Source organism: Oncorhynchus masou, chromosome 20 (genome assembly GCF_036934945.1).
Source record: "Oncorhynchus masou masou isolate Uvic2021 chromosome 20, UVic_Omas_1.1, whole genome shotgun sequence".
NCBI classification, from domain to species: domain Eukaryota; kingdom Metazoa; phylum Chordata; class Actinopteri; order Salmoniformes; family Salmonidae; genus Oncorhynchus; species Oncorhynchus masou.
In genome coordinates, this window is record NC_088231.1 from 1,591,925 (window position 1) to 1,607,753 (window position 15,829).

Here is a 15,829-nt window from a genome sequence, read left to right on the forward strand (position 1 = left end):
CCATTTACACTTTTTCAAGTATAGAGAACATACAAAAATGCTATGGTAATAAAAAATCCCAGGAACTTTTGACTGGTACTTTTGACTGGTACTGTGTGTGTGAGTATTGATTAAATAAAATAAAAATTTATATTTTTTGGACTGTATTGAAAATCATACTGTCGGTATTTCAAAATACCCCAGTATGGTATACTGCCCAAGCCTAGTTTGCGTTATTCCCGTGTTTCGACCCTCCACACTCGCCCTCCTCATTCAACCCCGGTGGTCAGGTTGCAAAATGCAAGGTACTTTGGCTGTGTTGTCCAAACAAGCTGCCCCTCTGTCCAGCGCCAGAGATACGGATAGATGAGGACGACATTTGAATTTATAAAGGAGGAGTCCAATTGAGTTTTAATGAATTGCCTCTGATCTCCGTTTGATTTCCTCCTGGCTCCCCTTTCTTTCATTATCGCATCCTCGTTACACATGCAAATAAATTAACTCTCTCCCCCTTGGCAACGGACTGGAGGCGCTGGCGTCCGGAGGTTGCTGCGGACTCAGTGTCCGCCGTCCCCTCTCGACATGTAGATATCGTTTATCACTCGGAATGAATCAAGACCTATTGGAAAGTTATTAACACAAGCTGTATAGATTTCAGGCTGTGGTGGGAACTGGAAAATACTTACCTTGGCATGCCCATTCCTGGGAGGGAGGTGAAGTCACTGAACACAGAGACTTGACGTTTGTATCAATTGATTCTTGTGACTGTAATTAACGGAACCAAAGTTTCACTTCAATGATACAGTATTTATGCAAAAATATTCAACACGACTGCCCTTTTGTCCAGGTCCACATAATGTCTTTATATAAGTAATAGATTTGTTTTCTCTTTTCGGTGTAAATTATTATGTAACATTCTTACAACCGGTTGTGTTGTGTGTGTGTGTGTGTGTGTGTGTGTGTACATATGTATAGGTTCAGGACTTTTGTGACATCACAGTACAGTTGAAAAATATGGTTAATTGAAACCAAACCTGGATGGTGGTAGGGGTTGGGGGGAGCTGAAGGGAGGAACAAAAAAAAAACAAGGCGACTAATGTACTGTCAGTAAAATGTATATAGTATGTATAAACAGGAAGTAGAAGCTTAAGTATTGTTGTCCATTAGGTTACTCCAATTAGAGGAGGGAGGATCGGGTTAGGGGAAAAATAATAAAGAAGGAAAATATACACTACCGGTCAAAAGTTTGGGGTCACTTAGAAATGTCCTTGTTTTTGAAAGAAACGCAACTTTTTTTTTTGTCCGTTTAAAAAACACATCAAATCAGAAATACAGTGTAGACATTGTTTACGTTGTAAATGGCTATTGTAGCTGTAAATTGATGATTTTGAATAGAATATCTACATGGGCGTATAGAGGCCCATTATCAGCAACCATCACTCTTGTGTTACAATGGCACGTTGTGTTAGCTAAATCCAAGTTGATCATTTTAAAAGGCTAATTGATTTAGTTTGGGAAACAGACACCTCACAAGCCTTCAACTGGCAGCTTCATTAAATAGTATCCACAAAACACCATTCTCACACGTCAACAGTGAAAAGGCGACTCTGGGATGCTGGCCTTCTATGCAGAGTTCATTTGTCCAGTGTCTGTGTTCTTTTGCGCAATCTTCTTTTTATTGGCCAGTCTGATATATGGCTTTTTCTTTGCTACGCTGCCATTGAAACACAGGGGTGATGGTTGCTGATAATGGGCCTCTGTACGCCTATGTAGATATTCCATTCACAATCTGCCATTTCCAGCTACAATCGTCATTTCCAACATCAACAATGTCTACACTATCTTTATGATCAATTTGATGTTATTTTAATGGATAGAAAAATGTGCTTTTTCAAAAACAAGGACATTTCTAAGTGACCCCAAACTTTTGAACAAAAAATACATGAGCAATAATAATGATAATGTAGTGGGTACACTTTGAAAGTTGTAGTCCTTTCTGACATAGCTAGCATACAGTAGTGTTGGTTGATGGTAGTCACATACTTAGCATCAGAGGCTTTGCGTGATGTGCTGAAATGCCCAGTCATCACCAGCAAGGCGGCAGTGGGTCGAACCGTGTCCCAGGCAACAACTTTGAACTCTGTATACCTTCCTGTTTGTGGGAATGTGGTGTTCATAAGGACACATCAACACACTGAAAAGGTTCCTGACTTGACCTGGGCCAGTGTTCACAAAGCGTCTGATCTGGGAGTGCTGATCTAGGATCTGTCCATGTGATATTTCATTCATTATGATCTAAAAGTCTAAACTTATCTTAGATCAGCACTCCTACTCTGAGACACTTCATGATTACAAACTCAGACCTGATATGTCACTTCTCAACTGGCTAACTCATAAAAGCATCCAAAGGCAAGTCTATAAAGACAGAAAGGCCGCAATGATAGAACCCTGTCATTTTACAGCAACATCTGTGCTTTTCATTAAAGGTCGAGCACAGGCTTAAATGGCAAGTACAGAACGGTTATCCCATGGAGGTTTCACTGAGAAGTAACATCACACCAAAAGCAAGGTGCAGGCACAGTACATTGTGTCCAATGTGGTGTCAGGTAGTCCAATTGCTTTAGGAGTCTTTACTTGGTACGATATGAACCTAGTCGTGCCACTGATCCCCTTTTAGTCCAATGGGACTGTTCTGTGCCTGTCATCTCAAGATTACACCTCTTATTTGGTCTTTAGTGGTGGGCCGCCCCATCCATAGTACCATTCAGACCCAAAGGAACACCCAAGGAGGACCTGTGGGAGATTCCATTTGACAGCTCTAGATAAGGGGGGTTGTTGAATTGACTTACTATCAATCGCCACTGTTGCCTGCTGTTTCCAGTGTCAGCAAGCCAGCCCACGTCTCCCGTGGCACCTGTAGCTCCCAGCTCAGCCGCGGCTAGCCGTCTGGCGCGACCCATCAGCGATAGTCAGACTGAGATACAGAAAGGTACCCGCAGCAACAGAGACGATATATATATATCTATGGACTTGCTTTCTGCTCCCCCTCTTATTTCTGGTTGGGCTTCTCTCCCTTGCTCCCTCCTTTGTATCAAGGCTCTGTGTCATTCCTTCAAAATCCATCGTTCACATCCTTCTTCATCGACTTCTACTGCCGTTTCTCTTCTGTCTTCGCGTCCTTCCCCTCTCTCTCTTCGTTCAATTTCACCTTTGGCTTTTAGCTGCAAAGGATGCAATTACCTGAGCTTGACGGTGGTTTCTGGTTTGTAACAGCTGATGTTAGGCCACTGGACACTAATTCTGTCGGTTGTCTGCATTTCTCCCATAGCTGGTTATAGGGGTCCTCATCTTGTTTCAACATTTCACAAACACACTTGCTCGGACCAACCAAGCCTTACACAGCTTCACCTGAGTTTTAATCAGCATCCCTGCTTAACTCCTGTATCCTCCTTGCATCACTGGGCTCCCATAGTTCCTTGCAGGTTGTCTTTACCTCCCTCAAACGGAAAACCTCCCTTCTACTCTAAATGAAACTCCTTGCTGTTGCTTGTTACTAATTTATTTTCCCTGCAGGTAAATGTATATACTTTAGTATTTCACCTGTAGATGATAATTGTCAAAGTATCATAGTCAGCATCTAACTTTTACTCAGTGTTTCCATGTTCCAGTCTGATGAGATGACTGGAAATGATATATCAATCCTATGATTGATTCACCATAGTCTCACATCTATATGTTATATTCTCTAACACTTTATCTTACCAGAGCCCCAAGCTAACAGATACAGCCTCTCTCGACCATTCATGACAGTCGCCTTTCTCTTCAGGCACTATGCAAGGGCAGCCACAGAGCGGGCCGGTGGTCCTGGCAGACGACCTGAAGAACCCGGCCATGGAAAAACTGGATCTAGTGAGGAAGTGGAGCATCAACACGTACAAAGTAATATTTGCCACCAGCACTTACTGCCCCTCTTTCTTTTCTTACTCCCACTCACTCATTCTCAACCTTGCTTTTTCACACCTCTATCTCCTTAGTACCTCTCTCCTCTCACAATCCGGTTCCCACTTTGCAGGTAGACTACCCCTTTTTTCCTGGCATCGCAACACACACACACACACACACAGCTTTTCATAGCCAGGTTCCGTTATTCTTGAATGCTAACAATGCTAATGCTAAATCATTCCATTTGGTCAGTTACACTAGGAATGCTAACACTTCTCTCCCCGCAGTGCACCAGGCAGATCTTGTCGGAGAAGCTGGGCCGCGGCTCGCGGACGGTGGACCTGGAGCTGGAGGGACAGATCGAAGTGCTGCGCGACAACAAGCGCAAGTACGAACACGTTGTCAAGCTGACCCAGACTCTGGCCAACCAGCTGACCCAGATGATGCAGACTCAGCGGCAGCTTGGCGACGCCTTCGCTGACCTCGGCCTCAAGTCGCCAGAGCTTCATGTGAGTCAGTCACTATTTTTTTACTTTGACTTAAACAAGCAACCTGAAGCTGGAGTAGGTTGAAGTAGTTGAAACGAATACAAGATACGTTTTTTTCTTCCTGTAATGTTAATGTAAGGTTAGGATTGGGAGTAAAGTAACCTCCTCCTAGATCTGTGGTTTGGAACATACCTTTTAACTTCTTACGGATTAAGTACCTGTACAGGAACCAAATCAGCGGAAATTCCAGAGCGCCAACTAATTGTACTCGATACAACTCAAACTTTCATTAAAACTCACATGCAAGGTACTCAATTTTTTTACAAAATTTTTTTTTTAACCTTTATTTAACCAGGCAAGTCAGTTAAGAACAAATTCTTATTTTCAATGACGGCCTGGGAACAGTGGGTTAACTGCCTGTTCAGGGGCAGAACGACAGATTTGTACCTTGTTAGTTCGGGGGTTTGAACTCGCAACCTTCCGGATACTAGTCCAACGCTCTAACCACTAGGCTATCCTGCCGCCCACACTCGTTGTGAATATAGCCAACATGTCAGATTTGTAAAATGCTTTTCGGCAAAAGCATGAGAAGCTATTATCTGATAGCATGCAGCCCCCAGAAACACACAAAGGGGACGTAAACAAAGAAATTAGCGTAGCCGGCGCTACCCAAAACGCAGAAATAAAATATAAAATATTCATTACCTTTGATGAGCTTCTTTGTTGGCCCTCCTATATGTCCCATAAACATCACAATTGGGTCTTTTTTTCCGATTTAAATCGGTCCATATATACCCAAAATGTCCATTTATGAACACCGAGAAATCCATGGAAAAAGTCACGTTTCCGAACGCAACGTCATTTTATAAAATTCATAAAGTTGCCTATAAACTTTGACAAAACACTTCACCCTACTTCTGTAATCCAAGTTTAGGTATTAGTAAACATTAATAAACGATCAAATTGATCACGGCGAGATCTGTATTCAATAGCTAGAAGTTTTCAAAACGAAGTCCATTTCCTAACGGACATTTTTTTCAGTTGCGCACCTGAAGACAGGATGTGCTATTGACTAATCTGACCAAGGATAAAGGGCCTGGTAATCACAACACTGGCGACATCGTGTGGAAGCTGTAGGAATTGCAAGCACAGTTCCATCATTCATGGCAAGCCATAGACAATACAAAGACTGGCGGCTGGATGTTTTCTTGCGATTTTGACAACGGAACTCGTTCTGTTATAGTCACAGACACCATTGAACCAGTTCTAGAAACTTCAGAGTGTTTTCTATGCACACATACTAATCATATGCATATACTATATTGCCGGCATGAGTAGCAGGACGTTGAAATGTTGCACGATTTTTAACAGAATGTTGCAAAAAGTAGCTCGATCTCCAACAGGTTTTAAGGATGGCCGTTTCTGGCTCTGGTTTGTTATCAGTACTCTGAAATTACTTCTATTCCTCATCACTTTTTTTCCCATAACCACTGATAGCTAGGTGAAAGGACTGGGTAGGTTAACACTATTCTGCTTTCACCTGTCAGATCAGTCAGTGATCTTCTCCCTTTTTTACTCAAGCTGCTTTAGGTTGCCTCAGTGCGGATGATGCTGAGTGGGTTCACTGGTGTTGAATTCTCAAATGCACTAAAAGCCTTTGATAAATTGGTTTAATTTGTATCTATATAAAATGGATTTAAAAGACAGACCGCTTAATGCAAAGCTGGACCTATTTTATGTGACTTAGCTGTTTTATACATGATGCATAATTTATTATTTGTCGTAAATGTATTATTGATGTACCCTGAAATAATAAACAAATGTCCCTCGCACTAACTCTCTTGCACTGGCTCTATGCATACTCACACATACTACACTGGCTTTCCAACACACACATACACACTGCATACGCTCACACACACAACACGCCTACATGCATATTGACCCTAAACACACTCACACACAGACACACTTACACCCTCTTCACATATGCTGCTTCCACTCTGTTTCCTGACAAGGGGTTGGAACAAATAATTTCTCAATCGTTTCATTCTGAACAGAACCTTCATTTCCCCCCCACCCACTGTTCCAAACAGCAAAGTGAAGTTCTGAACCGGTTCAAACCCCCAACAAGTAATGGTTTATATAGTTTCTTTCTGTTCCTTTTTAAACCTCAAATAATTGTTTTTTATTTTATTTTTTTACATTTAGCTAGCTCTACTTTAAATTACTTCACCAATGGATAGAGCAGCTTGCTATGGAGTGGGCAAGATATGTACATGCATTGGACAGACAATTGTAGGGTACGGTAGAAATGTTCCGGGTGAGGAGAGCGCTGGGCATGAAGGCATGGGCATGTTATGACATGCATGATCTGAATTAGGCACACAGAATTAGATCTATGAAGGAGCGGCGGCGATGAGGAATCTTTTGAATGTCTTTGAACTTCGGAGTTTGCTTAACTGACATTGGACCAGGGATAGCCCTTGATAATGACTCTCAGTTCCATTACGTTACACATAATGAGGCCTATAGATTTAAGAGCTAGACCACAGCTAGCTGGTATGTGTAGAGCAGCACCAGAGTTAAAGTAAAGACTTTTGAAGTTAATAAATCCAATGTGAAACGTGATATTGATAGTAACCTTAACCAGAATTGATAAAGTTCATCCATTGTTCTCTAATTTAAAAAATCCCTCTTGCTAATTTTTAAATCACGCTTGTAACGTCAGTAGCTACAGTAGACTGCATGCTTCGGAGGGAGGGGAAGGTAGCCTACATACACACTGGCAAAGATTTTCAGCTGGTGGGCAGCCAGACACTGGAAGTTTGAGTGGCAGTGAGGGCTTTGCAAAGGCACTTTGAGTTTTTTTGTTGGACTGGAACAAAATGCACGGAACATAAAATAACGTGAACGCAGTGCCCTATTAACATATGCTTTTAAAATTACATTTACATTACATTTAAGTCATTTTCATATGCTTTTAGTGGAACAGCCACTTTACAATAGTGCATCTAAATCATTAAGGGGGGTGGTGAGAAGGATTATTATCTTATCCTAGGTATTCATATGCGGAAGGTGGTGATTGACTCCGCTGTTTTAAAATAGACACAGTTTTGACTTGGAACTGTACTTCCTCGGAACAGTATAACTTTCGTTCTGGTTCCGTTCCTTCCAAAAAGGTTGTTTTCCGGTTTTGTTATGTTCGCTGAACCGTTTCCTACCTCCTGATTGCCTGGTCCCTTTTATCCCTACCTACATGTACGTATTACCTCAACTACCTCGTTATTTTGTGTTACTATTTCCTTATTTTTTGTGCACATTTTTCTTTAACTCTGTATGGTTGGGAAAGGGCTCATTAGTAAGTATTTTACGGTGAAGACCACCTGTTTTTATTCTGCGCATTTATTTGAAATGCATGTTTTGTAAGTATTTGCTTATGCGTAAATGATAGCTAGTTTTTATAGCCACCTAAACCCCTTGTCAGATCTATAGGCAATTATGAACAGTATACTGGGTGGGACCCGTACTTCATGTTCTATCTTTATTGTAATGGGATCTATGCACATCCCCCCCACCTGCTGCCTAATGAAAGGGTAGTGTGTGTGTGTACATGTTTGTGTTTCAATGTTCTGTTTATGAGATGGTGGCACTGCCATGTTTCGTGTTAGATTTACTTCTGTTGTATGATGAATAAGCCTGTCCAAAATGGTTTATTTGCTGTGACATTTGGGCCTAGGCGTTCATGGTTTGTTAAGAGTTAAGACTTCCATTTTGTATAAAAGGTTTAAATAAAAATGTATCGAGATTTAAGAAAGCACAGCTCATGGTTGGAAGTCAAATGTGACTGTCTGAATTGTCATTGGATGTCAAAATGATCTATGAGCTCTCAATTGGAAACCCTTTAAGGGAATTCTATAATGATTCAATATATGTAATTAAGTCCTCACTCTAAAAGCAATTTTCCCATGACATTGATGGGTCACTCAATATCCATTCATCTCTTTAGGAAATAAAGACCTTTTGCATCAGATTTTAGGGAAGTAGTATTTTGATCATATTCAACGATGCTATGCTTGCTCAGATAATACAATTGTTCTATGGTAGTCGTTATATAAATGTGTGATGCAATCTTGTCTTTCAGGAGGAGTTTGGCTACAATGCTGACACTCAAAAACTTTTGTCCAAAAATGGGGAGACCCTACTGGGAGCTATCAACTTCTTCATTGCCAATGTGAACACACTGGTGGACAAAACAATTGAGGACACTATGATTAACATCAAACAGTATGAAACTGCCAGGTAATATGAGAATATCAGTTTAAATTGGTTCACTGTTACTTATTGACTGACTTGCATCCTCTTATTGAACATTTTGAGAGCATATGTTATTCCTAGTCATTTTCTGAAATGGACTCCGTTTAGGAAATTGCCATGGCCAATTAAGTGTTTTGGGGAGGTTTCATCAATGTTTTGTAGGATTTTGTTTGACTCTTGGACGTGTTATTTTCCCTAGCCTGGTCGCAGATCTGTTTGTGCTGTATAATCAACTCCTCTGGTCGTTGTCTGGCAAGACGATGACCGCTGGAGTTGTCAAGACGGCTATAGTACACGAAAAAAATAGTATGTAGTTGACCTCCATCTGCTCTTTGACATCCCCTGTAGGGTTGAGTTTGACGCGTACCGCACAGACCTGGAGGAATTGAACCTGGGGCCGCGGGATGCCACCACTCTGCCCAAAATAGAATACTCCCAGCAGCAGTTCCAGATCCACCGCGAGAAGTACGAGAAGATGCGCAACGACGTCTCCATCAAGCTCAAATTCCTGGAAGAGAACAAGGTAATTCCGAAGCTAGTTTTAGGCTACTCCTGATATGGCAGCTAAGTCTTTTTTCAGCATCAAGGGCTAGTACAGAATACATGTGACCAGATTTTGCGTCCTTACTAGGATGTAATTGTCTTGGAACCTTTGCTGTCAACTAGGGATTAACATGGGCAACCAGCATCCTTGGACTGTCCCGGGAACACTTCACATTTCCCAAAATAATAACCTGGGAAATTACAACATTTTTCCCCAATGTCACACTAATGCAATTCAAAAATACTGAACTTGCAGATGAGCCAAAAATAAAATAGCACATTGTCCAAACAGGTTGTCGCATGGAAGCCTTTAGCCTAGCGTATTTACTTCACACCTCAACCATAAATTCAAAGCACATGCCTAATTGACACTGCTGGACTACACATGCAACCCGAATGCAGTTAAACACTACACCAGGGGTGGTTAATTCCAGTCCTCGGGGGCCTGATTGGTGTCACAGTTTTGCCCCAGCTAACACACCTGACTCCAATATTCGCCTAATCATGATCTTCAGTTTAGAATGCAATTTGCTTAATCGGGTGTGTTTGCTACGGACGGAGAAAGTGTGACACCAATCAGGCCCCCGAGGACTGGAGTTGCCCACCCCTGCCCTACACTATAGCCTATAAAATGTGTGCTCCTTTGAGCTGTCATTGTGACTCTTCAGACAGTCACAAATTGTATAGGCCCATACCTAATTCACTGTTCAAGAGTCGTATGACTTGGGGCTAGAAGCTGTTGAGAAGCCTTTTGGACCTTGACTTGGCACCATGGTACCACTTGCCATGGTAGCAGAAAGAACAGTCTATGACTAGTGTGGCTGGAATATTTTACCATTTTTAGTGCCTTCCTCTGACACCGCCTGGTATGGAGGTCCTGGATGGCAGGAAGCTTGGCCCCCGTGATGTACTGGGCCGTACGCACTACCCTTTGTAGTGCCTTGCGGTCGGAAGCCGAGCAGTTGCCATACCAGGCAGTGATGCAATCATGCTCTCGATGGTGCAGCTGTAGAACTTTTTTAGGATCTGATTACCCATGCCAAATCCTTTCAGTCTCCTGTGGGGGGAATAGTTTTTGACGTGCCCTTTTCATGACTTTCTTGGTGTGCTTGTATATGGACTTGGTCTTTTACCCAAATAGGGCTTTCTTCTGTATACTGAAGACCAGGTTGGCCAAATCTAAAACTGACCAGTGTTGCTGTTTGAAAAGTCTGGTGGGATATTTGCTAAATAAATAAAAAAACTGGTCCATTACACAGTTGTTCAACCGACATTAAATGCAACTGTGTTGTCTGACTCTGTGAGTGCTTATGTCTTTCTGTTCTTTCTCCTCCTTCCTCTCCCAGGTGAAAGTGTTGCACAACCAGCTGATCCTCTTCCACAATGCCATCGCAGCATACTATGCAGGAAACCAGCAGCAGCTGGATCAGACGCTCAAGCAGTTCCACATCAAGTTGAAAATGCCCGGCGGGGATACACCATCTTGGCTGGAGGAGCACTAATCAACCGATCCACCCCTCCCAAAAAATCTAGTGGTTTGGTCTGGAGAGGCATCAGGAAATGCTTTCCCCTCCCTGTCTGCCTCTGTTCCTCCCACTTTTCTTCAGGATTGTAAAGGTTGTTAGGCAAAGCAACACTAAGACAAATAAATAATAAAAAAAACAAAGAAAATATTTATCAATCTCTTGGTTGTTAAACTGTACGTCCTGTTTTCTACTATGCTCTTGTTCTTCCTGTACAAGGAAATCCATTGACTGTTCTAATCGTGAAGTGGCCATCTCTCTTTTTCTCTCGTTCTCTTCTTTTTTACATGGAACTGCTGCAGTTATTTTCGAATCATGGGAAATTCACTTTTTGGGGTTGATTTGACAAATCTAGTGAGAAGCACAGAGATGCTAAATACATTTTGGAAAGTGTAAAAGGACTTTTTACTCCAGCTTATGAATGTTGTATCTCGACACTGTAGAGACGTTTTGGGACAAATGGCCGTCATCTTCTTGACTCTGCATCCAGTTGGTTAACTTATCTCCACTTTTTGTAAAACTCTGGCCACCTATTGATGGAGTAACACTAATGATAGGCATCATTAAATGTACATGATGCATCATAAGCAAGATGTGACACCTGTTATACCCAGTGTATGACTGTAGGAAATGGATTACCACCTTCTTGGAATTAAATACAGTAGATTAGATGGTTGGTTTTTCACTGTTTGAGTCATTGCATTGTACTGTAATGAATGGCCATTTTATAACAAGCGTCAATGTCATGTTTAAGGTGCTATTATTTTGCAATAATGATGCTCATTAGTGTTAACCATTTGTGTTTGTCTTTGACTTTAATCATGGGTATATGATAGACAATATTAATTATTGAATTGAACATTTTGTAATTCCAGAGAAACTGAAGGACCAGCCTTACCACGTGAACTTGATGTGCCTTGTTTTATGTCTGTACAAATCTCTCGCTCTGTCTGATGTTTCAACCAAACACAGACCCCTCACACTGCCAGCTTCAGGACCACATAGCTGTAGATGGATAGATAAAGAATGGACCAAACATACCTACATCACATACACTCCATACCAACATAAACCCCTCAATTAGCCTATTTCACAATTACCTCGCCGTGTGAATAGAATCCTTTTTGCTGCATTTGAGAAGAGGGGTAAATACGAGTTAAATCTCTAATTAGCAGCTTTTATCTGCTTTAAAGCTAACCTATATGCTAAACGTGAGCGTCTATGTTTGCATTTTAGAATGAGCAACAAAAGTTCAGTCTTAGCATTGGACAATGACAATCTCTATGCTAGTTAATGGCACAAGAAGCATGTTGATTCCCTTGACTTTCCAATTGCAGTCATTTTTTTAAATGATATCTTCCTCTCAAATATATATATAATACTGCACATTTATGTACATGAGACAAACACTTGTAAGAACTGTGTATATGAGATGAAAGTGGACCTGAAAAACATTTGTACATAGGAAAGACCAGCATCCTTTGCCTGAGCTTCTAACCATTTGAATAGTTATTTTTTGAATACTATGGTTATTTCCTTCGAAAGGACCACAGGTATTCTAGCCAGCTGTCTCGTCCCCGCGGGCAAAATATGGGATGTCATAATGACGTTATATTCTGGTTGAAATGTTAGCCAGATGACAACCAGGTGAAGACATCTTTTTCATGATGCCATATTTTGGTTCTGGTAAAATGACATCTAAACACCTTCCCTTTAGAACCTGACCATAATATTCACAAAATAATGTTATTGCAACCACTTTTGCCCACGGGTTCCTCTGTCTTCTATTTGTACCTACAGTACCATTCCTGCTGTACAACAGCGTGTGTGCATTGTACATCAATCTGTTCAATGAATTGATGTAAGCATAGATAAATATATATATTTGTAATTTCCTCTATTTTACCTTAGATATTTTATAGGGTATATGAATGAAGTGATGGGGCATTTTTCTCATGGTGATTAACAGATGTTAACAAACAGGTTTCTGAATGTTGTGTAAAGTCTTTTGGGGGAAAATAAAATGTTTTCTTCATGAATGTCTCATTTGGTGTTTTGGTATGTTTCCAATAATTGAGTGAAGGTGTTTTTATATTTTCACAACTTCTTTGCATTTTTGCCTGTGTTATATGATTTGTGTGTACATTTGGATGATTTAGCCTCATTTTGTGCTGCCACTAGGGCCTGCTATGCGAAGGCTTAGCTACAGTATATAAATAAAGATATTTTCTGGTGTCCCCCCTTTTTTTTTTTTTACCTAAAATGCACATTGATATGGCCTGTTTTCTATTGATAAAGAGATTAATTCATTATGGAAGCATATTTTATATGACTAAAGCACATCCTAAAACTGAGTGGAATATATATATATATATTAAAACAATTCTAGTGCATCATCCATCTCCTTTGATTTGAGGCTTTTCCGAGTATTTTATAGTCACCTACCTGCAACATCCAAAAGGCTTAAGCGTCACAGGATCTAGCTGATTAGTTAAGAACCAGAATGGATGTGAAGTTTAACGTCGGGTCTTCTCAAAGCCATAACAACATAAAAGCAAGTGCTTGTGGAACTGATTTGTCAGTGCATAATAAATTGTCGCTCTGAAATTTGTCAACAATTCAACTTTTTTTCAACGATTTCATTCCTCAGATTCTATTGTTTGTCATTTTTTCTGATTGTACAATTTCAGAATGTCAAAGCCTGTCAGTTTTAACAGTCCATTTGTGGTCATCAGACATTAACAGTGTAAGTGGTCACTCACGGGATATATTATTCATAAGCATAGACTGTATGGTATATGTTATTTATGTTTGCCTGGATCACTGTTACTGTAATATAGAATGATCTGTTTTGTATACATGTTTGGCATGTAAAACACCTGCATAAAGTAATGTGTGCCTCTAAGTGTGACACATAAAACATGTAAGTGTATCCTAGCTCATCCCAGGCCTAAACACACTAATAACAACAGTAACCATAAAATCTAGGCCGCATAAAACAAACCTTGACACCAACAAATCTGTCACCATAGTGAGGGTGGCAAAGTGGCTGTATTGTAGTAGCAGTCCCTTGAGGGAGTGGTGAATTCTGGAAGGGCTCTAAGTTGTTTATGTGCCCCACTTCTCCCACCACCCTTGGGAAGTAAAAGAAGCTTGTATAAACCGATTGGATTAGCCATTTACACAACAGCCACCATCCTCAGAGCATGCGCAGACCAGCTGGTGTGTTTACAGACATGTTCAATTGCTCCCTATACCAGTCTGCTGTCAACACATGCTTCAAGATGGCCACCATTGTTCCTGTACCCAAGAAGGCAAAGATAACTGAACTAAATGACTATTGCCCCTGTAGCACTCATTTCTGTCATGTAGTCATGAAGGGAAGAGAGAGACTAGTCAAGGATTACCTTCCACCCTAGACCCACTTCAGTTTGCAAACCGCCCCAACAGACCCACAGACAATGTCATCGCCATCATGAATGGCTAATTTGCCCTATCCCATCTGGACAAGAGGAATACCTATGTAAGAGTGCTGTTCATTGACTTCAGCTCAGCATTCAACACCATAGTACCCTCCAAGCTCTTCATTAAGCTTTCAACCCCGCCCTGTGCAATTGAGTCCTGGACGGGCCGCCCCCAGGTGGGGGGCAACATCTCCAATTCACTGATCCTCAACACTGGGGGCCACAATGGTGCATGCTCAGCCCCCTCCTGTACTTCCTGTTCACCCATGACTACATGGCCATGCACGCCTCCACCTCAATCATCAAGTTTGCAGACGACACAACAGTAGTGGGCTTGATTACCAACAACGACGAGACAGCCTACAGGGAGGAGGTAAGGGCACTCGGAGTGTGGTGTCAGGTAGGGGAGCACCCCCCTATCCACATCGACGGGAGAGTAGTGGAGAAGGAGGCAAGTTTTAAGTTCCTCGGCATACACATCACGGTCAAACTGAAATGGTCCACCTATATAGACAGTGTGGTGAAGAAGGCGCAACAACGCCTCTTCAACCTCAAGAGGCTGAAGAAATTTGGTTGTGACCTAAAACACTTTACATCACAGCCTGGTACGGCAACTGCACCGCCATCAACCGCAAGGCTCTCCAGAGGGTGGTGCGTTCTACACAACGCATCACCAGGGAAAACTACCTGACCTCCAGGACACCTCCGATGTCACAGGAAGGCCAAAAAGATCATCAAGGACAACAATCAGCCGAGCCACTGCCTGTTCACCCCGCTACCATCCAGAAGGCGAGGTCAGTACAGGTGCATCAAAGCAGGGACCGAGAGACTGAAAAACAGCTTTTATCTCAAGCCCATCAGACTGTTAAACAGCCATCACTAACTCAGTGAGGCTGCTGCCTATATACAGACTCAAATCATTGGTTGCTTTAATAAATGGATCACTAGTCACTTTAAATAATGCCACTTTAATAATGTTTACAAATCTCACATTACTCATCTCATATGTATATACTGTATTTTATACCATCTATTGCATCTTGCCTCTGCCGCTCGGCCGTCACTCATCCATATGTTTACATGTACATATTCCTATTCCATCCCTTTACATTTGTGTGTATTAGGTAGTTGTTGTGGAACTGTTAGATTACTTGTTAGATATTACTGCACTGTCGGAACTAGAAAATCAAGCATTTCGCTACACTCGCATTAACATCTGCTAGCCATGTGTATGTAACCAATAACATGTTATTTTATTTGATCATCAGCTAGCCTAGCCAGGCGCATTAATGAAATAGCATAGAGTCTAGTACCGCATTGGCATGATGGCTAGGCTAAGTATCCCCAAGTCTATATGGGGGACTTACGTGAACGGTAGGCTCAAAATAGGATTTTGCATGAATGTAATCATGAGTCTGAGATGGGCAGTATGGAGAGGAACCTGAATGTATAGGCACTGAGAGAGATGCCTGCTTGTGCTTGAGAGGATGTGGCTGTCAATGTCACTTATGTACAGGCGGTTGACTGTGCATATGTTTTAGCACACACACACACTTCAGGTGCTTCTACACCT

General features: G+C 41.6%; 1 protein-coding gene across 3 annotated transcripts in view; it reads left to right on the forward strand.

The window, feature by feature from the left end:
* LOC135506677 (arfaptin-1-like) overlaps positions 1 to 13,027 on the forward strand; it is a 31,438-nt gene extending 18,411 nt beyond the window's left edge. For 2 of the 3 annotated variants that reach the window (XM_064925999.1, XM_064926001.1), the window contains 6 exons: positions 2,861 to 2,968; positions 3,806 to 3,918; positions 4,209 to 4,430; positions 8,554 to 8,711; positions 9,075 to 9,249; positions 10,616 to 13,027. In XM_064925999.1, coding sequence (XP_064782071.1) covers positions 2,861 to 2,968; positions 3,806 to 3,918; positions 4,209 to 4,430; positions 8,554 to 8,711; positions 9,075 to 9,249; positions 10,616 to 10,771 — 932 coding nt within the window. In that variant the 3' untranslated portion in view covers positions 10,772 to 13,027. The remainder of the gene's footprint in view (positions 1 to 2,860; positions 2,969 to 3,805; positions 3,919 to 4,208; positions 4,431 to 8,553; positions 8,712 to 9,074; positions 9,250 to 10,615) is intronic. The other variant, XM_064926000.1, reaches the window with a different exon arrangement.
* Positions 13,028 to 15,829: the final 2,802 nt, after the last annotated feature.